The sequence below is a fragment of the Cuculus canorus genome, chromosome 1 (genome assembly GCF_017976375.1).
Source record: "Cuculus canorus isolate bCucCan1 chromosome 1, bCucCan1.pri, whole genome shotgun sequence".
Classification (NCBI taxonomy): Eukaryota; Metazoa; Chordata; class Aves; order Cuculiformes; family Cuculidae; genus Cuculus; species Cuculus canorus.
In genome coordinates this window covers 26,485,171-26,510,334 of record NC_071401.1, presented here as the reverse complement: position 1 = coordinate 26,510,334, position 25,164 = coordinate 26,485,171, and the positions used below count along the sequence as shown (strand labels likewise).

Here is a 25,164-nt window from a genome sequence, read left to right as displayed (position 1 = left end):
CCAACAGCTCCATATCCTTAACTGGACACAAGTTAATACTCCAGATGAGGTCTCACAAAAAATGTGTAGAGGGGCAGAATCACCTCCCTCGACCTGCTGGTCATGCTTCTTTTGATGCAGCCCAGGATACAGTTCGCCTTCTGGGCTTGGAGAATGTGCTGAGAGTGTACACTGCCAACTCATGTCAAGCTTCTCGTCAGCCGGCACCCCCAAGTCCTTCTCTGCAGGGCTGCTCTCAATCACATCATCCCCCATCCTGTACTGAAATCGGGAATTGCCCCGACACAGGTACATGCCCTTGCACTTGGCCTTGTTGAACCTCATGAGGTTCTCACAGGCCCACTTCTCCAGCCTGTTCAGGTCCCTCTGGGTGACATCCTGTCCTCCCAGTGTGGCAACTGCACCACTCAGCTTCGTGTCATCTGCAAACTTGCTGAGGGTGCCCTCAATCTCACTGTCAGTATCATTGATGAAGATACTAAACAGCACTGATCCCATTATGGACTCCTGAGGGACACCACTTGTCACGGATCTCCATCTGGATTTTGAGCCATTGACCTCTTTGAATATGACCATCCAACCAATTCCTTATGCACCAAACAGTCCACCAAATACATATCTCTCCAATTTAGAGAGAAGGGTGTTGTGGGGGACCATGTCAAAAGCTTTATGAAGTCCAGGTAGATCACATCTGTTGGTTTTCTCGTGTCCACTGCTGTGGTTACCCCATCATAGAAAGCCACTAGGTTGGTCATGCAGGACTTACCCCTTGTGAAGCCACGCTGGCTGCCATTAATCACCTCCCTGCCCTCCATATTCTTTAGCATAGCTTCTAGGAGGATCTGTTCCATGATCTTCCCAGGCACAGAGGTGAGGCTGACAGGTTGGTAGTTCCCAGGGTCATCTTTTCTACCTTTATTAAAAATGGGCACAATGTTACCCTTCTTCCAGTCACCAGGGGCTTCTCCTGATTGCATGACTTTTCAAATATGATGGAGAGTGGCTTGGCAACTACATCAGCCAGTTCCCTCAAGACTCTGGGATACATCTCATCAGGTCCCATAGACTTATATATGTTCAGGTTCCTCAGGTGGTCACAAACATGATCCTCCTCTACAGCGGGAGGGGGTTTACCCACCTTGTCCCCATCTTCTTGTCCTGTGGCCCAGAAGGAGTGGGGAGAGTGGTTGTCAGTGTAGACTGAGGCAAAATGTTGTTGAGTACCTCAGCCTTCTCCTCATGAGTTGATACAAGGTCACCATTTTCAACCATAGTGGGGGTACGTTCTCTAACCTTTCTTTTCTGATTGACATACCTGTAGAAGCCCTTCTTGTTAGTCTTAGGATTATGCAGGTTTGCAATACCATGTGCGTGGCCCTAAATCATCCTACCCCTATATGTTCTGTTAATAATTTCAAATATCTCTCAAGAATTCTTTTTCCATAAGCTCCTATAACTGCTCTTCTGGTATGTCTCAAACCTAAGGTTGATACCAGTCCTGACCTTAAAGGCCACTGTTGGAAGAAGGGCCTGTTATTCTCAGTTAAGATCTGATGTGATGTCAGCCCTCAAAGATGAACGTTTACTCCCATTCATTGTAGTCTATGTGAACTTGCAGAATAAGAAAGCTGGGGAGGGACTTTTTATAAAGGCCTGTAGTGGTAGGACTAAGGGGAATGGCTGTAAATTGGAGATGGGAAGATTTAGACTAGACATAAGGAGTCTTGAGCAGCTTGTTCTAGTAGGAGGTGTCTCTGCCCAACTCAAACCGTTCTATGATTCTATGGTTTTATGAACATCCCTACACAATACATGAAGCATTATGCTTTAAAACCAAAAAATTGCTATGAAATTGCATCCTATCTTAAAATTGACAGAAACCCATTTAAGCAAGTAATCCATGTCGCATGCTAAAGGTTTATCACATTCAGTGTCAGCATTTGCATTCTCCTGGGACTCGATCTCTTAAGCTGCTCGTGTAAGATGCTGGTAGAATTTCATGTCTTATATCCAGTGTGTCCTGGCCCCTGGAAATTCTTCTTTCTAGCTGATGTCCTGCCTTGCTGATTGTGAAGCCAAAACATATAAGCAGACAGTATCACAGCCTGGCTCCCATCATGCACTGACAGCTACAGACTATCTCGTGTTCTTTCCTTTACTGCAGCTTGGATTATAGAGTTCTTAAAAACAGAGCGCAAATGAGATTTAGCTCCATTCCAAATTAATCAGCAGCCTCATAGGGAACACAAACAAAGAGGTCTAACACAAACAAAATCAAGACTGTGCCTGTAACTCTTTTTATTTAACAAATTAAGAAACTCAACTACAATCACCTTCAAAAGAGTACCCTTCTGAGTTGACACACAGCTGCATATGATGCTGCCAATGCTCAAAGCAATTCTGAAGATCATTTTCTGAAAGACTATTGAGGATCTACGTCAATTTTGCTTTCACATTTTCTGCTGACAAAAAATGGGTTCCTTTGAGCACCAGCTTGATCTTTGGAAAGAGGCAGAAGTTGCAGGGAGACAGGTCTGGTGAATATGGTGAGTGCTCAAGGACAGTGACGTTGTTATTTGCTAAAAACTGCTTTACTGCCACACACTGACACTTTCTGATCAAGGGTAAGAAAATGTCTATATTGGAATATGTGTCCACTAGTACTACATGAAGTAGTTGAATTGAGCCTTGTCTTACTGTGACAGGTTAGAATGTGTTCTACAACCATCTCCCGTCTCTCACCTCCCACTCTTTGTTCCTGAGCTATAGGGTTAGTCTCATTATTTTTGTGTCAGACCTACTAAATCAAATTGCACCTTTCAGTTTATCTCCCACATGCATGACTCCATGTTAAAAGTCCAAATTGCTACTTTTGCTACTGTTATCTTTCAAGTCTGAAGCCGATCATAGTTCTAACAATGAAAAATGACTTTCAGGTGAGGACCCATATAATGTTTTGCCAGCTATAACAATTTTTAAATAAACAGGGCTGGAAGGCACCCAGAGCAGTGGAACTCCAATACCTGCAACTGAAGTTGTTAGAACAGTCCCTGGAATGGTGTTGGCTTAAACCAATTAACATCTTAAGTAATTTATGGGCACAGTTTAGGAGTTAGCATGGACCCCAAGTTATTCTCAGTAGACAGTTCTCATTCAACTCTTATTTTGGGGATCAAGAGAGTTTACCAGGATGCATGCAGTGTGTCTGGGTGACCTCAGTGCTAGAGGCATCTTTAACTTACTTCCCTAGACATTTAGTTATACACCACTATCTGGTCTGATGTTGGGCTCACAAATCAAAGGTTTTATTTGTATTTCTTTTGCTATTGTCCAAGTGAAACAGTCTGATCTGGTGACTGAAACTGAAGGAATTTCATGCTTCTGGACTGGGGTTTATCAGAGCTAGAGTCTTGCTATCAAAAATTCCCTTTGAACATAATTTTTGCTGTGTATGTAGTAGGATTCTGTGTCAGATTAAAGCTGGTATGACACAGATCTATTTTAGAAAGAAAATTTCATACTTTCATGAATATAACAAATGTCAGAAGCTTTCCTGTGCCATGAAAAGTGCGTATAAAATAGTTTGAGAAGATCACAGAGAAATCAGCATGTTATTCACTTGTCATAAATGTTCTGTTTTCCTGAGCAAGGTGCTTCCATAGTTACTTCTTATAACATTTCCCCCCCACCCTTTTTTCTAAAAGCAAACACATGAGCAAAATCTGCAGCATGCAAGAGAAATGCAAGTCAAGGTCCCTCAGAGAAATAGTGAGGATAGCGTAATATATTTAAGGCAGCAAACAAAGCAAAAGCAGAGGCTGAACTGAAGTTGAGGAATTCTGGTTGGATTTTTTCTTAAACTTTAATTTTGATGGGGAAACTTCTGAGTAGCCATGGCTATTATATGTGTGTATATATGTATATGTAGCAGCAGAAGGCAATTACCAATGATTTATTTTAGCATCAGTAAAATTAATAGTATCAACTTTTCTTAAGAAGTATCAAATTATCAAATAATGATAAATAGATTGGAAATGATAAAGATTTGAAAGAAGGCAGAATCCTGCCATTCCCCCTTGAAAAAAAATATATATGAAAAATACAGTGCTGTATCATTTGAAATGGTGTTCTCTAGCAGGTGTAAATGAAACTGCCTGTTAAGAAAGAAGTCTCTTTTCATGACTTCATGTCAATTTTCTGTCAAAGTAGTATGGTTTTCTTTTATATCTTTCTCCTGTCCAAGTGCTAAGGGTATTTCCCTGACATCTGCAGAGGGCAGGAAGCACTATGTGTGTATGTGTGTGCACATGGTTTGGTGGGTACAACTACTGTAGGCCACTGATGGCTGACTATGTTAGTCAGTATCTTGTCTTCAAATACCACAGTTATTTCTTTTTTTTCTTTGTAATGCTGGTTTTCGGAGACAAGGAGAGTTGCTGGAAAGTCCAATAGCTCGGTAATTACTAGACCCTCCTGAGAAAAGACTTAACTAAGATCCTGCTCTTTTCAAGCAACTATTTTGAGATCTAAGCGACTGGCTGTTCCAGGTCTCCGGAAATTTTCTGATAAATGAAAATTTTTCTACTGGAAATAATGCTGAACTGCTGAAAAACTGGCTCCATTGCTAAGCCTATTCACACTTTATAATTGTCAGTGTATATAAATATATAAGCTTTCTGAACCTCAATATACTCTCTAACACAGGTTTGATTACTTTCATCTAAAATCCAACCCAAATTTAATTTGGCATACCGTTTAATGCAAATGTGTTCTAGACTTTTTTTAGCACGAAATGTAATTGCAACTTTTGCTTCCAAAAAGATTTAAAAATCTATGGGAAAGTATTCTAAACCAAATTGACTGAGAGTTCAGTTTAAAGAAAGTAATTAGTAGACCTTATAGCACACTTCCAGTACTTAAAGGTGGCCTACAGAAAAGCTGGGGAGGGGCTTTTTATCAGGGAGTGTGGTTATAGGATGAGAGGTAATGGTTTTAAGCTGAAAGATGGTAGATTTAGATTAAATATAAGGAAGGAGGTAGATTTAGATTAAATATAAGGAAGAAATATTTTACTGTGAGGGTGATGAGGCACCCAAACAGGTTGCCCAGAGAGGTGGTGGATTCCCCATGCTTAGAAGTGTTCAAAGCCAGGCTGGATGAAGCTTTGAGCAACCTGATCTAGTGGAAGATGTCCCTGCCCATGTCAGGTCCTTTCCAACCCAAATCATTCTATGATTCTATAAATAACCGGGAGCCTATACACAAGGGAAAAAGGCCTGCTTAATACAAGAAGCTGGGTTTTGGAGGTCACAAATACCAGTAATGTGAGAGTAGCCATAAATAAAGCTGAGGGGTCTTTTGAAAAGGAAATTAAAACCAATCTATTTTTTTAAACATATTCATAGAAGGATATGACTTTTCTTATGCTAATGTAGCCGTCTAATATAAGCCACACAAAATACACTCAAGAATTGCTTATGGAATCATAGAATCGTTTAGGTTGGAAGAGACCCTTAAGATCACTGAGTCCAACCGTAAATCTAACACAGCCAAATCCACTACTAAATCATGTCCCTATGCATCACATCTATATTTCTTTTAAACAGCTCCAGAGATGGTGACTCAACCACTTCCCTGGGCAGCCCATTGCAGTGCTTGACAACCGTTTTGGTGATGAAAGTTTTCCTAATATCTAGCCTAACCCTTCCCTGGCACAACTTGAGACCACTTCCTCTTGCCCTATCAACAGTTACTTGGGAGAAGAGACCGACATCCCAGGTAGTTGTAGAGAGTGATAACATCTCCTCACAGACTCCTTGTCTTCACACTAAAGAGCCCTAGTTTCCTCAGCCACTCCTCGTAAGACTTGTTCTCCAGAACCTTCACCAGCTTTGTTGCTTTACTCTCAGCTGAGAACACTGAGGGTAGGAGTCTGCTGCTAAAGCAGAATCCAGATGTTTCTGCCATTTGAGATGTCCAGGACATCAGCACAGTGCACGTATTGGTCCAGGCTGGCACATGCAAAAAGAGGCCTACTAGGGAAATGTGTGCTCTTCGGCTGAAGCAATAGAAAGTGGGGAGAGATACCCTAGCCAATGTGAAAATTTGAATCATAGAATCAAAGAATCATAGAATAGTTTAACTTGGAAGGGACTTTAAAATCATCTGGTTCCAGTCCCCTGCGGTGGGGGACACATCCCACTAGATCAGGCTGCCCAAGGCTCCATCCAACCTGGCCTTGAACACTTCCAGGGATGGGGCAGCCACAGTTTCCCTAGGAAGCCTGTTCCAGTGCCTCATCACCTTCACTGTGAAGAAATTCTTCCTTATGTCTAGTCTAAATCTGTCCCTCTCCAGTTTATACCTGTTCCGCCTCATCCTGTCCTCACAAGCCTTTATGAATAGCCCCTCCTCAGCTTTCTTGTAGGCCCCCTTCAGGTACTGGAAGGTCACTGTAAGATCTGCGCTGAGCCTTCTCTTCTCCAGGCTGAACAACCCCAACTCTCTCAGCCTGTCCTCATAGGGACGGTGCTCCAGCCCTCTGATCATCCCTGTAGCCCTTGTCTGGACCTGCTCCAACAGTTCCATATCCTTCTGATGTTGAGAATTCTAGAACTGGACACAGTATTTCAGATGAACTCTCACAAGAGAGGGTCAGAATCATTTTCCTCGACCTGCTGGCCACACTTCTTTTGATGCAGCCCAGGATACAGTTCACCTTCTGGGCTGCAAGCGCACACTGCCAGCTCATGTCAAGCTTCTCATTGACCAGCACCCCGAAGTCCTTCTTTGCAGGGCAGCTCTCAATCACGTCATCCCCTACTGTGTACTGAAATCAGGGATTGCCCCGACCCAGGTGTAGGACTTTGCACTTGGCCTTGTTGAACCTCATGAGGTTCTCACAAGCCCACTTCTCCAGCCTGTCCAGGTGCCTATGGATGACATCCTGTCCTTCCAGTGTGGCAACTGCACCACTCAGCTTGGTGTCATCATATGATGATAAATGTCAATATTTAAATAAATTAGCTGTGCTTCCAGAATTAAGTGAGATGAACCTTCCATAGGAGGTTGGCTCTGTGCCCCATTTGGATGTGTCTCTTACCATTGTAAAAGCATTAAATCATTCTGCCTTTCTTGCTGTTATTGCAAATATCTTGACACGAAGGCTCAACAGATCCATTATATTTCATGTATTATAATTACTTGGCTTATAGCTAAAAAATATGCCAATGCTGAGCTGTGATGTTTTGTAGATTTAGCTTTGTATTTTTGAAAACTTCTCTTAAGTCTAGTAAAGTGTATTTTAAAGCCTGTAGTATATAACACAGTTAGACTAATGACATGAAAGTAATTCAATAATGTTTTTTTATAAAATATTTTTTTTGAACAGTAGGTAATGATTAATGGAATAGAATTTAACAAGGGCAAATGCTGGATTCTATACCTTGGATAGTGTAACGGTGGGCACAAATATGAATTGGGAGAGGAGTGGCTGGAAAGCAGACCTGCAGAAAGGGATTTAGGGATACTGTTTGACAGCAGGTTCAATATGAGTCAGCAGTGTGCCCTGGCAGCCAGGAGGGCAAACTGCATCGTGGGGTGCATCAAAGACAGCGTAACCAGATGGTCAAAAGAGGTGATTATCCCACTGTATTCAGCATTGGTGTAGCCACATCATGAGTACTGTGAGTAATTCTGGGCCCCACGATTTAAGAACGCTGTTAAGGTACTTGATGTGTCCAGAGGAGGGCAAGAAAGCTCATGAAAGGACTGTCCTGTGAGGTGTGGCTAAGGACTCCAAGCCTGTCTAGCTTGGAGAAAAGGAGGCCAAGGAATGACCTCATTGCTCTCCACAGATTCTTGAGAAGGTGAAGTGGAGAAGGAGCTGCTGTTCTGTTCTTGAGGTTCTGCGACAGGACACGTGGGAATGGTTCAAAGCCGCGTCAGGAGGGGTTCAGACTTCACATTAGGAAGGTTTTCTAAACCAAAAGGATAATCAAATGTTGGAACAGGCTTCCTAGAGGCATTTATACAATGTCTTTCATTACATGCTTTATTTAACTTTTGGTCAGCCCTGCATTGGTCAGACAGTTAGACTGGATGATTGTTGGATGTCCCTTCCATCTGAAAATAGTGTATTGTATTACCATAGAATCATAGAATCATAGAATGGTTTAAATTGGAAGGGACCTTAAAGAATTTCTAATTCCAATCCCCCTGTCATGGACAGGGATTCCTCCCACTAGATCAGGCTGCTCAAGGCCCCATCCAACATGGCCATGAAGACTTCCAGAGATAGGGCATCCGCAACTTCCCTGGATAACCTGTTCCAGTGCCTCACCACCCTCATGGTGAAGGATTTCCTCCTAATGCCTAGTCTAAATCTTCCTGTCTCTAAAGCCATTCCCCCTAGTCCTATTACTACAAGCCTTTGCAAAAGGTCCCTCCCCAGCTTTCTTTTACACTCTCTTCAGGTACCGAAAGGTCACTGTAAGGTCTCCCTGGAGCCTTCTCCTCTCCAGGCTGAACAACCCCACCTCTTTCAGCCTGTCTTGTATGGGATGTGCTCCAGCCCTCTGATCATCTTTGTAGCCCTCCTCTGGTCCCATTCCCACAGTTTCATGTCCTTCTTTTGTTGAGGATTCAGCGTTATATTGTATTATATTGCAATATATTGTATTGTATTAGAATAGATATATGTATAACATTCAATATTTTTGTTCTATAGCTTCTATTCTAGCTTGATAACGAATAGCATATTTGCAAATACTGATAATGAAAATTGTAAAAACAACATAGAATCACAGAATCATTTGGTTCACATGGCACTTTTAGAGATCATTTTGTCCAACCACCCCCACCATGGGCAGGGATGTCTTTCACTAGGCCAAGTTGCACAAAGCCCACCTTGAACTGTTCAGTGATGGGGCTTCTTTGTGTGACCTGTTCCAATGTCTCACCATCTTCCTTGTAAAACTTTTCTTACTTATGTCTAATCTAAATCTGCCATTTTTCATTTTAAAACCATTACCCTTTCTCGTGTCACTACACTCCTCATCTCTTCTGTAGACCTCCTTTAATTACTGGAAAGCTGCTCTAAGGTCTCCCTGGAGCCTTCCCTTTACTGGGCTAAACAACCCCTCCTTGTATAGGAGGTGCTCCAGCCCTCTGGTCGTCTTCATGGCCCTCCTTTTGACCCACTCCAGCAGGTCCGTGTCTTTCTCATGCTAGAGACCCCAAAGCCTAATGCAGTACTCCAGGTAAAGTTTAACCAGGGCAAAACAGATGGCCAGAATCACCTCCCTCAACCTGCAGGTCACAGTTCTTTTGATGCAGCCCAGGATGCAGTTGGCTTTTTGGGCTGCAAGCACATTGCTTTGTCATGGTGAGCTTCTTATCAGCCAAGTTCCCAAGTCCTTCTCCTGAAGGCTACTCTCAAGCCATTCATCACCCAGCTATCTGACCCTATTTGATGCTGATTTGTTTTTTCTAGTTATGAGAAAGTTAGACTGTTTCATTTGGTTTTCATTGTATTTGGAGAATTGTGAACTTTCAAAATCTATATTTTCAGCTACTCTATAATTGTCTAGTAAAGATTATTTTGAAATTAATACCTCTTCCTTTTGCACACAGTGAGGCTTATTTTTTCTAGCAGTAATCTTAATCCTAGAACATTTCAAAAATGTCACCACAGTTTCAAAATATTCTGGTCATGTTGGGGCCTACTTATTCAGGTATTCCAGAGACATAGTATCTTATATAATCTCATCAAACACTGTCTTAAAGAGTAAGTTTCATCTTTGCACAGCTTGATACTGCTACATTTTAAGCTTTTTTTTATCATAAGTACTGCAATTAAATCCTTTATCTGGATTAGTAGATCATGGATTGGTATATCAGAATACTTATCAACGTATTATTACTTTTTAAAGCAGTAATAATTTTCAGTGCTATCAGTTGCGTCAGAGGAATCATCAAATTTCTTGCAAAGGCAGTTATAATAGTTTGTTTTTTTCCTTTCAAAATACAAGCAAGCCCACAGATTATATAGAAAGAGGGTATTGTGATATTTCTCCAAACTGATCAGAAGAATTTATTTTGCTTTACCAGTCCATTATGTGTTCTTCCTCGAGTTAGAGGGAGTTCCTCTAAAGATTGAATAAATTGCATTAGCTGTAGCATGCCTTAAATATATCAGTCAGAATTAAGGTATGGCAGGTAAGAGCAGAACAATATCAAAGACCAAGTCTTCTCTGTCTTTAACTTCTTTTCCAGTCCTTAATTCTCTTCAACAAGTTCAAGGCATAAGACCAAAAGAATTCCTGTAGGATATGAATCTGAGCCCCATGGGTCTGAATATTTGGTTGGTTTAGGTACAATCTCTCACATGGTGTTTATTGACTTTTAGTTGTAATGGGTTTCTGATGGGTGATTATATTCCTGGTTTCATAGAATCATAGAATGAATGGGGACTCTGCTCTTGGCAGGGACACCTCCCACCAGACAAGGCTGCTCAAGACCCTATCTAACCTGACCTTGAAACACTTCCAGGGAGGGCGCATCCACAACTTCAATGGGCAGCCTGTTCCTATGGCACTCCACCCTCACTGTGAAGAATTTCTTCTTAATATCTAATCTAAACCTTCCTCCTTCGGATTTAAAGCCATTCCCCCGTCATCCTATCACTGCATGCCATTGTAATAAGCTTTCTTGTACGCCCCCTTTCAGGTATTGGAAAGCTGCTGTAAGGTCTCCCCAGACCTTCTCTTCTCCAGGCTGAACAACCCCAATTCTCTCAGCCTGTCCTCATAGCAGAGGTGTTAATTTGGAGCTGAACGTGCATGACCATTTTATCTTCTTGAATTGAACTTCCAATTTGGAAAAGCAAGAATTAAAAGAAAACTAGTCAAATACAGCGCATTAATAATAAGAAGGTAATATCTCTGTTCCTGGGGTACAAAACTGCGCAGTGGATATGTAATACTTTATTTTATGTAGAGTGAGATTACCAGAACTTAATCCACAGTCTGTGGAACTTCTGTTAGCCCGGACTATAAACCGATAGCATCTTGGAGGGAAAACTGTGAAACATCTTGCAAAGGATTGCAATTGCTCAGCTCCTGTATATGAATGGGGAGGACAATTCTTACCAATGTGTCTCGTTTGCTGTATCCTCAAGCTTTGGAAAACAAGGAAAACAATAACAGCCATTGTACTTACCTCTCATCACACTGCATAAGGAGACTACACCAGATGAAATAATATGTTTCTCAGAATGTTTAGTGAAATTTTTGATGAATCAAAACCTTAAAATAAAAAAAAAATACTTATTATCTTTTGCAAACTGGGATCTCAACAGAGGGTTGGGGGTTTTTAATGCCTGAAAGAAGTGGAAGGAAAGGCAGACGGTTACTGTGGTTGCATTGTCGGCTGAGAAAATGGCAAGAAACTCCAGTTCTTTGGCTAATAAGCTATTCAGCCTCTGACTGAACTGCAGAAGGAAATATTTTTTGTGTACCTTATCTTTGAAATCAACCTTTTCTCTCCCCCTCCTTCCCCCCCTTTTTTTTTCAGGTAGAATATAGGGCTAGGAGAAAAAAGCCCTGTTAGAAGGGATTATTTTTGCAAAGTCCTTGCATAAGGTATACAGAGTAAAAATAGAGGCATTAAATATTTTCTTATATGTCACACTTTAGAGTTGCTTTCTAGTTGCAGTATTTAAGTATTAATTCTAGTTTAGAACTCAATAGTTGCGAGTCAAAATGATGATTATTATCTACCAGTCCTGGGGAATTTATCGCATATGGAATTTCTTTTTTTTTTTCCTTTTAGGCTCTGAATTCTAATTTTTATTTTAGCAAGTGCTGGCTAGAAAATAATTTTATATTAATAAAGAGAATATATTAAATAAAAATAAATGCAGTAGGAAAGCTCACCACTGAATTGTACAATCAGGGTATTTCAGCAGCACTAGGAAGAAGTAAATGCTAATAGCTATTCCAGTTCTAACATGTTCTTTCTACCGAAGCTAAAGAAATGGATAAGGACTTTATTTAGTTGTCCACAGACAAGCATCAAGTGGCACCTAGGTTGTGTAGGGTATCAAGAGATATTTATATGGAGGTATCAAATGGACAGAGGCTTTCTGAAAGACCCAGGCCATGCTGGAGTGACAGTGAGATAACTAGTGCATCTCAGGGAAGAGGTCTAGGTACCTTAGATGGGCCACTGAACCAATCTCTAAGTGACGTAACCACTGGCAAAATCAAGTATCCTGTAATCTACTGACCTGCAGCAACTGTGTGAGCATACTCTTAAACTACAAGAAACATAAGATGAAGTGGAGCTACATATTTGGTGCAAACTACATAGTGTCATATCACCTCATGCTTGCCACAGGTTTAAGGAATACCTACCAGTGAATAGTGTGCTGATAGATATGCTTCAACTTGGTAAGTTGCAATGGCTTAGTTATGTTTTGGTTTCCGTGTTGTGTTGGTGATTTTACAAGTTCAATCAATACAGACCATTTGTACTTGTTTCAACATTACTTTTTAGTATAAGTTTTACTTATCTATTGCAAGTATTAATTTGGTGCACACTACTCCCAAAACATATTACTGATTTAATCTTTCTTATCATATTGCAGAGACAAAGTCTTAGAATGGCATAAAATATGGCCCAGTTCTACTACAAAAGAAGTGTCAGTGCTCCCTACAGAGATCGTATCCCTCTTCGTATTGTGCGGGCAGAATCTGAACTGTCTCATTCAGAGAAAGCCTATCTGAACGCCGTGGAGAAAGGAGATTATGCCAGTGTAAAGAAAGCTCTGGAGGAAGCAGAAATTTATTTCAAGATCAATATTAATTGCATTGATCCCCTGGGAAGAACTGCACTCCTTATTGCAATTGAAAATGAGAACCTTGAGCTCATCGAGCTGCTTTTAAGTTTTAATGTATATGTGGGAGACGCTCTATTGCATGCCATACGAAAGGAGGTAGTTGGTGCTGTGGAGCTGCTGTTAAACCACAAGAAGCCCAGTGGGGAAAAACAGGTACGTGCAGGATTTTCTCTGGGTTTGTAGTCTGCTCTAATGAAAAGAGAAGAATTGTGCAAAGGGTGTAAGTAAAAAGAAAAACAAAACCAACCATCATCATTGCACACAAGTATTTCAAATCAGAAAATCAATTACTTTGATATACTGTATGTGTTGTATTAATTTGTATTTAGACATCAGAGATTCATAGACTCATTAAATGGTTCAGAAGGGACCATTAAAGATAATCTAGTCCAACCCCCTGCTGTGGGCAGGGATATCTTTCACTAGACCAGGTTACACAAAGCTCCATCCAACCTGACCTTGAATTTTCCAAGGATGGAGCATCTACAGCTTCTCTGGAAAACCTGTTCCAGTGTCTCACCATCCTCAGTGTGGAATTTATTTCGTTTTTGTCCAATCTTAACCTATCCTCTTCCAATTTAACAGTTGATTCTCCTGTCACTATAGGCTCTGGTAAAAATTTTCTCTCCGTTTTTCTCATAAGCTCCCTCTATATAGTAAGGCCAACATGAGATTTCTCCAAAGCCTTCTACTCTTCAAGCTAAAAAGGGTAAAAACATCTTGCATCCTTATTACCCCCAGCCTGAATAACAACATTTTCCACTTAGAGCTGAGTGAATTGTTAACTGCTCTATATATAAAACCAGAATTGGGGCGACATTTAACTGATCACACAGAAAACTCCCTTCTTGAAAGACAGTGCAGTCAGAAAAGTCAAACTTCAAGTCTGAGATTTGCATCCATTATAAACTTGCTCAGGAAAATTTGTAAGTTTATAAAACAGTTACGTTTTTTCTTGTGAGAGCTCTGACATGGTAACATTATTCCTGCAGATATTAGTGGGAAATCCTTAATCATTCAAAGATGCAAATAATTCCAAAGAGAATAGTAGTGGTAAGATGTGGTTCATTTGAATTATGAACTTCCCATTGAGTTTTCAAGCTCTCCATGTGGACATCACATTATCCCATGTTAGAAAGGCAATACTGGGAGACTTGACCCAATTGATTAGAACTTTAGCCCTGTCAGTAGTGATTGCCCATCCTGTCAGGTACACCTAAAAATGTACAAACTCTTCTCCGTTCCTCCCTGTCCTCTCTCAAAGAAAAAAAATCATTACATACAGTCTCATTTGTTATAAATGTGATACCTACCCTACTTCGCCTTGCACTGCCTCAAGACATCCCTACGAGGTAGCTAGCCTCTTGCATCTCCTTCTCATTTTAAGAAGCTGCTGGACACAGGATAACATAGCCCAGAAATTCTGATATTCCTAGGGACTCTTTTAGAAAGAAAAGACTTAAAATCAGTTATAATATTGTATTGTATTTTCGTCTATTTCAATTCTCATGTATTATAGGAAGTGTATTAATGTATTTCAATGAATAGTACGTTGAGGTGATTGCAGCCCTTGCACAGATAATGCATTCAATAAACTTTTTTTAAAGTATAATGTACTTGCTATGAATGGAATTGCAGATAAGAGGTAGAGAGTATAATTTTACTGATAAAATAATATTAATTCTGTGCTTTTTTGTTATGGAAAGAAAGAAATATAGTAAGTCTTTGTGCCAATGTGTGTGTCTGCCTTCTCTTCTAGACAGTAAAAGCAGAGCTCCTTTATAATGACAACACATTTATGTCAGAGAAAGGGAAAAAAATAGATTTACTTTATATTTTGCTTGTTTCATTATTTCTGAACTGATAGCACAGATGAGAATACAATGTATGGGAAATTCTCAGTATGATGTACCAGGAGCTGGAAGGCTCAGCGCACAGCCCTAGGCCATGCCAGGTAAACTACCTGTTTCTCCAGCCTCTGTAGTGGAAGTTGCCATTTGCAGAGCTGACTTCATCTCATTTGACTATAGCCATCCAAAACTGTGTCTCACCTCTGAGCTGGCTACCTGAGCTCCCTTTACCAGTGGAGAAATAGGAGATCCCTGGAGAGCAACTCACGCTGTCTTTCTATGTTATTTGTCTTACAATGGCATAGATCACTTTTTGGACTAGCTAGAGAGAGAGTCTACAAATTTACCATAGACTATTTGCCTAAATTTCTGACTATTCTTTAAACTTACAGGACTACTTTTTGGTATGTGCCACAGCTACTGTGATGGAAATGCTTGAATATAAATAGTAAAACTTGTTTTGGGTGAGCTTCATGCTGTAGCAGATGACAGATAGGTATACTTTTTGGGTGCATACTACACTGTCAAATTAGCTACAAACTGCTTTACTCCAGACTGGAGGTTAGCTCTCTGGGCTGGAGCTCAAGAGTGCTGTTTCAGTGCCAGACGCCACTACTGGCTGGTACGAAGCGTGCTGCTTCTCCTTCTCTACCTTGGTTTTCCCTGTGCGATAATAGTGTTAACATCCTTCTTGGATTTAATGTGGCAAAGGGTTTTACAAGAAATAAGTTATATTCTCTTTTCACAGCTGCGCTTGCTGAGGATCTTCCCATTAGTGTTAAGTATGAAGAATGATTATGAATCATTTGAAACAAAGACATTTCCTTATGTGTCTCTACAAGGCTCGGCTTTCCCATTGCAAATGCAAATATTGCTTGCAATCTAGTGTTTGCAAAACTGACCTCTAAACAAATCAGTTATTTACATGTGCATGCCAGAGTTTGCACTGAAGGCCTCAGCAACCTTTAAGCTTCTATAGGTGTCGTAATTGTAGATAACCACATTGGTTCATACTTAGGAACAGGTCATGCTGAAGATAATGTGAATGGTGGATTACATTTTTGCAGCAAACATTTTGCTCTAATGAAGCAGATACAGCTGTGAATATTTAATATAATAAAAAACACCTGCTGGCTGAAAAATCATTACAGTAGGCTAGAGGTATGAAACCCAAATGCTTATATATTATATTTTCAATGTTTAGATAAAAAGATACAATTTTTCTCTGGAAAATAAAGTTCCTTTTGAAGCTCCATTTCAAGCTACAGCTTGACTTTTTTGATTACTTTTTATTTACAAGTATTTGCCATATTGTTTAGATGATGATTCATTTTCAGACTCTGTGCTTTTAATAACATGAAATCTTTGCCTGTTTGATTTTCCTTATTTGTGTAAATGTGATTATGTACAATAAAATCCTGACCCCTTGAAATTAGGGAGAGTTTTGCCATTGATTCAGTGAGGTCAAGATTTCACCCTTTTGCTGCTCCCCCCCTCAATTAAGTTATTCACAGAAGAGACTGATAATAAGGAATAAGAAAAATGTATATGCTAAATACTGCAATGCTCAACAGTTTAGATTATCAAACATTTCTTTCGTGATGAAAGTTATGATATTGAAATGCAGGAAAAAAATGTTATGAATTGTGATTTACAAGTGAGTGAATTGATTGTCACTAGGTTTTTTTTGTATTCAGAAGACAATATACTCTGCATGTTGCATAGCTAATTTCAGTTTCACCCTCATACAGTAATGTGATTATGTTTGTAAAACAAAAGAATGTTTAAACACAGGATATCCTACATAATTCAAAAACTTTTTGACAATGTCAGAAAGCCAGAAGAAAATATCCTAATATCCTACAATTCTTCAGGATAGTTGAAATATATCTTTTGAAAGAACTGATTTTTCTCCAAAATTTAATTTTAAACATCTAAATACTTAAAAAGAAAAGGAGAAAAATGTAAAAAGATGTTGATCCTTAACAAGAGTAAATGGATTTATTTAAAATAGCACATAGTTTGAGTTTTTCAATAAGTTTTCCAATGAATACCTTCAAAATTAGGAGATGAAACTTTAAGATTTTAATCTTACTCTTTTAATAATTCTTCCTCCTCAAAACAAAACAATGCAAAAAAACAACAAAAGGAAAGGAAAAAAAGAAAAAAACCCAAACAAACAGCAATCAGATCTTTTTATAGTTATATCTACACTCTCTAGTCCACTGACTGCTTAGCTATTCTCTACCTAATGTCCATATGCATTGTGCTTTGCATTTCAAAGACCACATGGGTTACAGTGATTTTAATTCGATTATCAATATATGGACACATCTGGTGCCACCTGGGGACTGCAGATGAGGCACGTATGTTTAATACTTTCAAATTGTATGTGACTTCGTTACTCAGTTTGAAAGTGAGATTTTTGTGGTAACATTACTACAACTCAGGAAAAAGTTGTTTTGTCACTTTATGTTTTCTACACTGTTTTAGCTGTACATGTAAAAGAGAATAGCATAAATTAAAGTGAATGAGTTGAAGAAACTTGTCCAAATACTCTTAAATTAACAGTTCTTCAAAGCCATATGTCCTGAATTATCTGCCAAGTCACTTGTTGCTTACCCTGATGGATAGTTGAATGCCAAATTAAGGGGAAAAAAAGCTGTTCTTTAAAATTTAGTATCTGCAGAAAATGTTTCTATCTTGTAAAATTGCATAGAGCATACACGTGTGTATATTTAGGGAATCAGAGTCATAGCTGTCTTTTAAGGATGCTACAAAACAAATGAGTGAAGCAGAAATCTCAGTTATTAAACTTGAATCTGTGCAGCATTGTGCTAGCCAAGAGTCCAGATTTAGGGCATGGGAGCCTGGCACCAATGTTTACAGACATTGCCTGGCTAGCAAAAGCACGTGTTAGTGCTTTTGTGCCTCCTGTTCACTATTAGATGGTGATCTTGTGATACTTTGGGTATTTTTATAGGCGGATACTCCAGGGACAGCTTTCTGTAGATGTCTGAAAAAAATACCATGCTAATGCCAGACTGACATTTGAAGACACACGGGAGTTGCTATAGGAGGGGGACCTTTAGGACAGAGAGCAAAGTGATCACAGTGCACAGGAAGAGTTACCCAAGTGGATCAGTAGGAAAGCTTGCCATGTTGGGTCTTTGAGGAAGTGGAGGGAGAGAGGGTATTGTTTTGCTGCTACAAGCTGAATTTATATTCTATAAATCTTCATGCATTTAACTGACTGATAGTGATTTGGAGTTGGAGGAAAACAGAAGAATTAACAATTTCATCAGAATTAACAATGGTTGGTCTTAAGCAGAAATGTAACTTAGCATCTGGGTTTCTTTAGCAGTGTTGCCATACTTACAGAGAATAAAAGGATGCAGAAGAGTCAGGAAAAGCAAATGGTCCTGTATGAGGATGTATCGAGGATGTTGTACAGTATAGTTCTTAAGCCACTGGGACAGGCTGCTACATGAATGTTCAGGAGCTCATCTAAACTACCTGGGAAGGGACACAGAGAGCAAGGCAGTTTTGCAGGCAAAGTGCCTTCAGTGTGGCAGCATTTCCAGAAAGAGATAAAAAGTTTAAAGGTGACAAGTCAGGAAACAGCACGAAAGAAGCACAGAGCCTAAAGAATCATTTTCCATTCCTGAGGTGCTTGCAGCGTAGTTTCTGTTCTTCTGCTCCTATCTCCTAGGAAATTCCCCATGTGTGTCCTCATTGCCATTTCATGTCTCCTATTGTCTTTACTTCTTGAGATTACCCTTTGAGGAGTCCTAAGGTCTTGAGATGAAGCCAGTCCTCTTCTCTGGATTTGCACTCAATTTCAGCCTCAGTCAGGTTTTTCTTAGTACGTGCAAAGCATTTAGTTAGCTTTGATCCACTATTTTCCTTATAAGCCTCTTAGGCTGATATTGTTCTCTGCACCCTGCATTGCCCCACAACCCAACAGTGTTCGTAGGGAAGCTGCTATGTCAGGGTTATACATCCTTCTTGTAACAGTTTGGGTCATCATGGAGAGAAACAGGAGAATATGTGTAGGTTGTATGACCAGTACACCTGCAATGGATTGTAAGTACAAAGATACTGGACCTGTTGTTTTCATATGTTATTTCAAATTGTCACCTAGAAAACTGAGACTAACATTGGTGTAGTAGGGGCAAAAAGAAAGAAATATTTTATGAGCATTCTATGATGCCTAGTAATTTTTCCTTATTTAAAATGCTTTCTCCAGTAGTATGGGAAAATATCTGTCATGATCACTTGTGTAATACCCTTCATCTGTTGAGATTAAAGCATCATTTTTGTTTTGAAAATGTCTCCCACAGAAGTTCAGGAACTAAATGCCTTTTTTGAACGTTCTAATTAGTGACAGTCTAACTAGTAAGGAGTATGGAGGAGGCAATGCAAAGCTATTTTGTCAGGCTTGAAGTACACAGGCTTGAAGTGAAATGTAAGTTAGTCCTTCCGAATCCTAGCTGCCTGAGTCAGTAGCTTAGTTTTTGGGTATTTTTTTCCCCAGTGGCATGTATTTAATTAGAATTTTCTGACAGATTTAAAAATATTGATAGACAAAGGTGAATGCAAAAGCTCGTGTAAGGGATATTTCCATTTATTGGTGAAATAGATATACTAGCCTATCCACATGTTCAGTCTTTCATATAATCATTTGGGCCCATGGAAGCATGCTGTAGCTCTTAAGGAGAGGTGTACCATAAAATCAGAGATGGAGATACAGTTTTACAAATGTACTGTTCTTTGGTGTTTTAGAGGGACAATTTTCACATTCAAAAAAAGCTGCACGTTAGTGTCATTACCTCCTGGCAATAAACCCATATTGTCTGTGTTTATATGCATCGGACGTAGGGTGGGTGTCTGTATAGAAAAAACCTGTGGCAGTTACTAAAGAAAGACTCCAGATGCTGGTATGCTGGTGCCATAAATAGAGCAGCTCCCAATTTCAATATTGAGGTACGCAATGTGTTCTACAATATGCACCCATCGTCTCGTTACAAATGTGAAATCATAATATTCCAAAGTTGAAGCAGTGGCAAAAGAAGCATGCCAAAATATGGGAGAATGTGATAGTTTCTTGACTTGAACAAAATGGTGAGCCGTTTTTTATTGGGAAAATAATAAAAAATTCTTACTAAGAGGAACCTTATAGATAGATTCCTGGCAGTGTTATTGATTATGACTTACATCAGCAGTGAATTTATTCTTCCTTTTTTTGTAGAGGTTCAGAAAACACTGATGATGATAAATACAGATTTAGTTTAAATACAATTGGCGAAACAAGAATTGGAATGATTAAGTGCTTTCTGTCAGTATTTGCTGGCTTCTTCATACTTGTTTTCAGCTTGTGCTGCAAATGAAAGCACTTTTCTACCATGAGGAGGTGAGTGAAGATTAGAAATAATAATTTGAAAATCTGAAGTAAATATATAACATAACATAGCATAGCATAACATAAAATAACATAAACATAAACATAAACATAACATACATTTAGAAGGTTAAAGCGAAAATGAGGTCTATGGAAAAGTCAGATTTCTCCACAAAAAGTGACATAAACAACCGCTCTCCTTACCTCTTCTGTGGACAACAAGAAGGAAACCGGGGCCAGGGGGGAAGTATAGTCCCTCCCACTGTAGAGGATGATCAGGTTTGTGACCACCTGAGGAACCTGAATATATATATAAGTCTATGTGTCCCGACAAGAAGCATCCCAGAGTTCTGAGGGAATTGGCTGATGTGGTGGCCAAGCCACTCTCCATGATATTTGAAGTCATGGCAGTCAGAAGAAGGGGAATAGCTATAAATTGGAGAGTGGAAGATTTAGACTAGACATTAGGAAGAAGTTCTTCACAATGAGGGTGGAGAGACACAGGAACAGATTTCCCAGGGAAATCCTGGATGCCCCCTCCTTGGAAGTGTTCAGGGCCAGGTTGGATGGGGCCTTGGGCTGCCTGATATAATTGGAGGTGTCCCTGCCCATGGCAGGGGAGTTGGAACTAGATGTTCTTTAAAGTCTCTTCCAACCCAAACCATTCTATAATTCCCTGAGACTTGTGGACTTGACACAGTACCCATGCAAGGCCTGTGCCTGTGCAGAGCAGTGACTGGAGGTCGTACAGGACTCTTGGAGGTATCTGAAATGGCACTACACACCTTCATGAGGCAATTCAGATGAGTCCTAAATCTGCACTGGGTATAACAGGAGCTTAAAAACTTAATTCACATATAGATCGTATAATTAAGTGTTTAAATCTAGAGTTAAATCTAGATTGTAGGTTCACCTACAACATATTCTCTCTGACAGGCTCCAATACAGGAATGCAGGAAAGATTTTAGGAACAGGATCACCAGAGCCCTATTGTTGAAAGAAACTCTTTCAAAGACACAGCAATTCCTGATAGACATAATCCTGATAGGCAAGTTAGTGCTGCAAAGTGGTCCACTGAAAAATATTTTCAAAGAAGGGCCATTCTTGAGGTCTTTCTTGCCTGTGAGCCACTGAAATGCAGTTACATGGAACTTGCCCATGGACATACTTTTAAATAAGTGTTATGCAAGGAAGAGTAACATTCAGAAGAGTTTTTCAAAGTGAACATTAGTCTTTGAGAGTCAAACATGCAGTCATACCTAATAATCTTTAAAATGAATGGCTTTCTAAACCTTCAGCCATGGGAAAACCCTATGAAAATTTAAAACCAGAAACATGCCGCTATTGAGAAGTTTGCTCATTTATGGCCCTCAACACTCCCCATCAACTTGGCTTTTGTGATAGGGCAGCCCTCATCAAATTGTTCTGTGAGCAGTGAAATTTATGAAATCTGATTTCTATGCAGCTGTGTGCATCATAATTGAATTTTCTCTATTTTTAATGTTATGAATGTTCATGAAAGCTTTTTAAGAGGCTGATTCACTCATCATATCCACTTTTTGTATGAGCTTTCTGTTGTCTAGTAATATTGTTGAGCTCACACACCAGAATTTTCTTCAAATCTCAATCATCCATCTCTTTCAGGAAACTTGCAGGAATTTAGAATCTCTAATATACTTTTCTGTTAACATCCAGCTGGAACAGCCCAACAAATTCAAAAGTCACAATAGAGTCCATTAATATGATTACAGGGGCTTACTTTTCTTAGAAGGCTACCAATTTAGCCTGCCAATTTACCAATTGTTTTCTGGATGGAGGATACACGTCACATATTGTACTGACAGAAGTGTTTTAATTGTCCTTTATGCCAGTGCCAGGATCCATATCTCCCACATCTTCACCCCAGACTAGCAGGTGGTAAAATTATTTCCCTTTTCAATTCAGCTACTAAAACATTATTGAATTTTACAGGCTTGTCACAATGTGTGAGGCGCCTTGTGGCAGAAAAAAAAAAGAAAACCTGAAATATTCACCCTCAAAGCCTTATGTTTCATACTGTGTACTGCGCAGATGCAGATGAATATTTGCAGAAAATGCAAGAAAGCCTGCCACCATTTTATGTGCTCTGTGACATCAGCTGTAGCACAAACTGGCTGACAAGATGAAAGTGCTCATCCCTGCTCATTTGAACCTCTGCTTATTAAGTCTCTGTTACTACTGTGCACAGAATTGAGATGAAATGTTCCTGGCATACTCTTTTGTATTTCTTTCTCATAATCTTTTGAATATCTATAAAGCATTTTTCTTTAAGTGTGTTGCAAATTTTCCCAGTTCCTACTTTGTTTTTTGACTGTATCATAGAATCGTAGAACGGTTTAGTTTGGAAGGGACCTTAACGATCATCTAGTTTCAACACCTCCCAGTAGTGGGACACCTCCCACTCGAAAAATATAACCCTTTTAATTTTCTCAGAAATAAAATTAACTTCCCAGCTGTGAAGATATCTCAAATTACTTCACAATGGTAAATAATTGCAATCAGCTCCAAAGTTTAGCTAACTCCCACCATTCCCTCTGCAGTACTTGTATCTCTAAACAGTTTGTTGATACCCAGAAAGGCCAACAATCTGTTATTGTTCTTTTTGGAAAAGCTTCATTTCAAAATACATCTTTCTCACTCCTTAGCCGGTAGGACTCCCTGTCTTGTTTCTAGATCCATGAAGCTCAAAAAAAGAAAGGATCCAACTCAGACTCTAAGAACTCTGTTTTCTAACATTTCTCTCAAAACCTCACTGTAGAAGCAAGCCGATTTTCTCCTGCATCCCCAGCTACCTATTAGAGCCATTTTAGTATCATAGTATAGTAAGAGTTGGAAAGGACCTTAAAGATCATCTAGTTCCAACTCCCCTGCCATGGGCAGGGACATCCCACTACAGCAAGGCCCCATCTGCCCAAGGCCCCATCCAACCTGGCCTTGAACACCTCCAGAGGTGGGGTATCCACAACCTCCCTGGGCAACCTATGTCAGTGTCTCACGACTCCCACACTGAAGAAATTCTTCCTAATGTCCAGTCTAAATCTGCCCCTCTCCAGTTTATACCTGTTGTCCCTGGTCCTGTCCCCACAAGGAGAAGTCACAAGAAGTCCCCTCTTTAGGAGAAGTCAAAAAACAGAGAAAAGCAAAGAGCAAGATCTTTTCCACATTTTTCTAATCAAGTCGGAGACATCCCCAGACATTCAGGAAATGGAATGTCAGACATAAATTTCACTAAAATGATTTTGTCTCTGTGAACCATTCTGTGCTTGAGAAAAGTATCTTGAATCCATTTAAAATCATTCAGTTGGAAGGACCCCACTAGGTCTACTTTGAACATTCAGAGAGTTTCAATATTGACTTCGCTTATCATGCAGACTGAGATGTGTATGAGCTTTATTATCACGACTAAAATAATTAAAGTTCTCCATTAATCATTTCCATAATAAGATTTTTTCTTTCTTACCTCGTAAATTTCTGAAAACCATTTTCATTTTCTTCTTTAACTGTCCCTGAGTGAAAACAACACTTTGCTTATTATTTTCCATTATAAGCACTCAAGCAATGCACAGAATTCTTACTTCAAATAATGAAAAAAATGAAACTACCTAGTTTCAAAAAGGTATGTGGTGAGAGATAGGAGTTTCAGAGCTGGAAACAAATTCAAAATATCCTGACAGTCTTTTATTGAGTGTCCGCTTTTCAGTCATATCCCACCCTTGCTCAAGCTGTTGGCAGTCAATGAAGGAAAGGCTTATCTGTCCACTAATACCACTCACAGGAAAACATTAATTGAAGATTACCACTTTTATTTTTACAGGTTGTAGCTTGTATCAGCTCCCAGAGATACCAGGAGGATTAAAAAAAAAGTGATAAAGCCTTTTTTCATCAGTCACATCCAACAAATTAATGCCTCATAACTATCAAATCTTTTCCTCTGATTTTATCTGGAAACTGTTATAAATTCATTTCACAACATTTCCTCTCTATTCTCTAGACTCATTTTTCAAATAAAAGGAATTTACACTTTTTCACACCAGGGAGGATTCTGAAGAAAATAATCAAAATTCTGCCTGTAAGTTCCTAAAACAAAAATATATAGACATGAAGAGTAGCCTACCAGGATTTTTCAAGAACAAATTTTGCCATAACAATATAATTTTCATTCATCAGGAGACATCAAGCTCTGTATGTTGGGGAGAGGCAATAAGTAATCTCACAGCTTGATTTTTGCAAGATTTCAGAAACTGTCCCTTCAGCTAAAGAGAAATAATGTATTCTTTGTATCCATATTTTATAGAACAAGACATTATAGTCTTAAACTGTACAAAGGCAAAACAAATTGGAATCATTGCCTGGAAATAGTGCAACATATCCACCCACCACTGCAAGGTTTTAAGAACAGATTGGTCAGATATTTATGGGGCTTGATCTAGGTGGACTTACCATACTTTCAATTCAAGGGGTCAAATAAAACCTCCTGAAAATTTTCTTCCAGCCATCTAGTGTTTCTATGGCTGAATTCGTTTTCACTGTATGGCTCAAATGTTCTGCAGATGTGTAAAGTCTATACTGTTATTTGTATCATGCAGTCATGCAAGTCATCCTCATTGCATAGAAAAGTTACATTGGTTTCAGAGAATTACTAAATGCTATTGTAATTCATTTCCTTAATATGTAACATTAATAGCTTTTGTGCAAAGTGGCTGGCATAGAGACTGAAAGTCAGTTTATGCTGTGACTACTGTGACACACAAATTGATTCAGCTGTAATAGGATGAGCATGAAAAATCATTAGGAAACCATTGGCTTACATCTTGGGGTAGGTTAAGTATAAATGATAAAAAAAAATATAAAAGATAAAAACGCCGAGGTTTTGAAAACTCAGTTTATACTAGGAAAAAAAGAATGAAAATAAATCAAATTTGTAAATTTAACATTAAAAAATGCTCATTTAAGCAAAAAGGCAAGCACTGAAG

At 39.3% G+C, this 25,164-nt stretch overlaps 1 protein-coding gene across 1 annotated transcript in view; it reads left to right on the top strand.

Annotated features, from left to right (window-relative positions):
• Positions 1-25,164, top strand: part of TRPC4 (transient receptor potential cation channel subfamily C member 4) — a 154,751-nt gene that overhangs the window by 49,624 nt on the left and 79,963 nt on the right. Inside the window, exon 2 of the mRNA XM_009568700.2 lies at positions 12,650-13,054. Coding sequence (XP_009566995.2) covers positions 12,677-13,054 — 378 coding nt within the window. The 5' untranslated portion in view covers positions 12,650-12,676. The remainder of the gene's footprint in view (positions 1-12,649; positions 13,055-25,164) is intronic.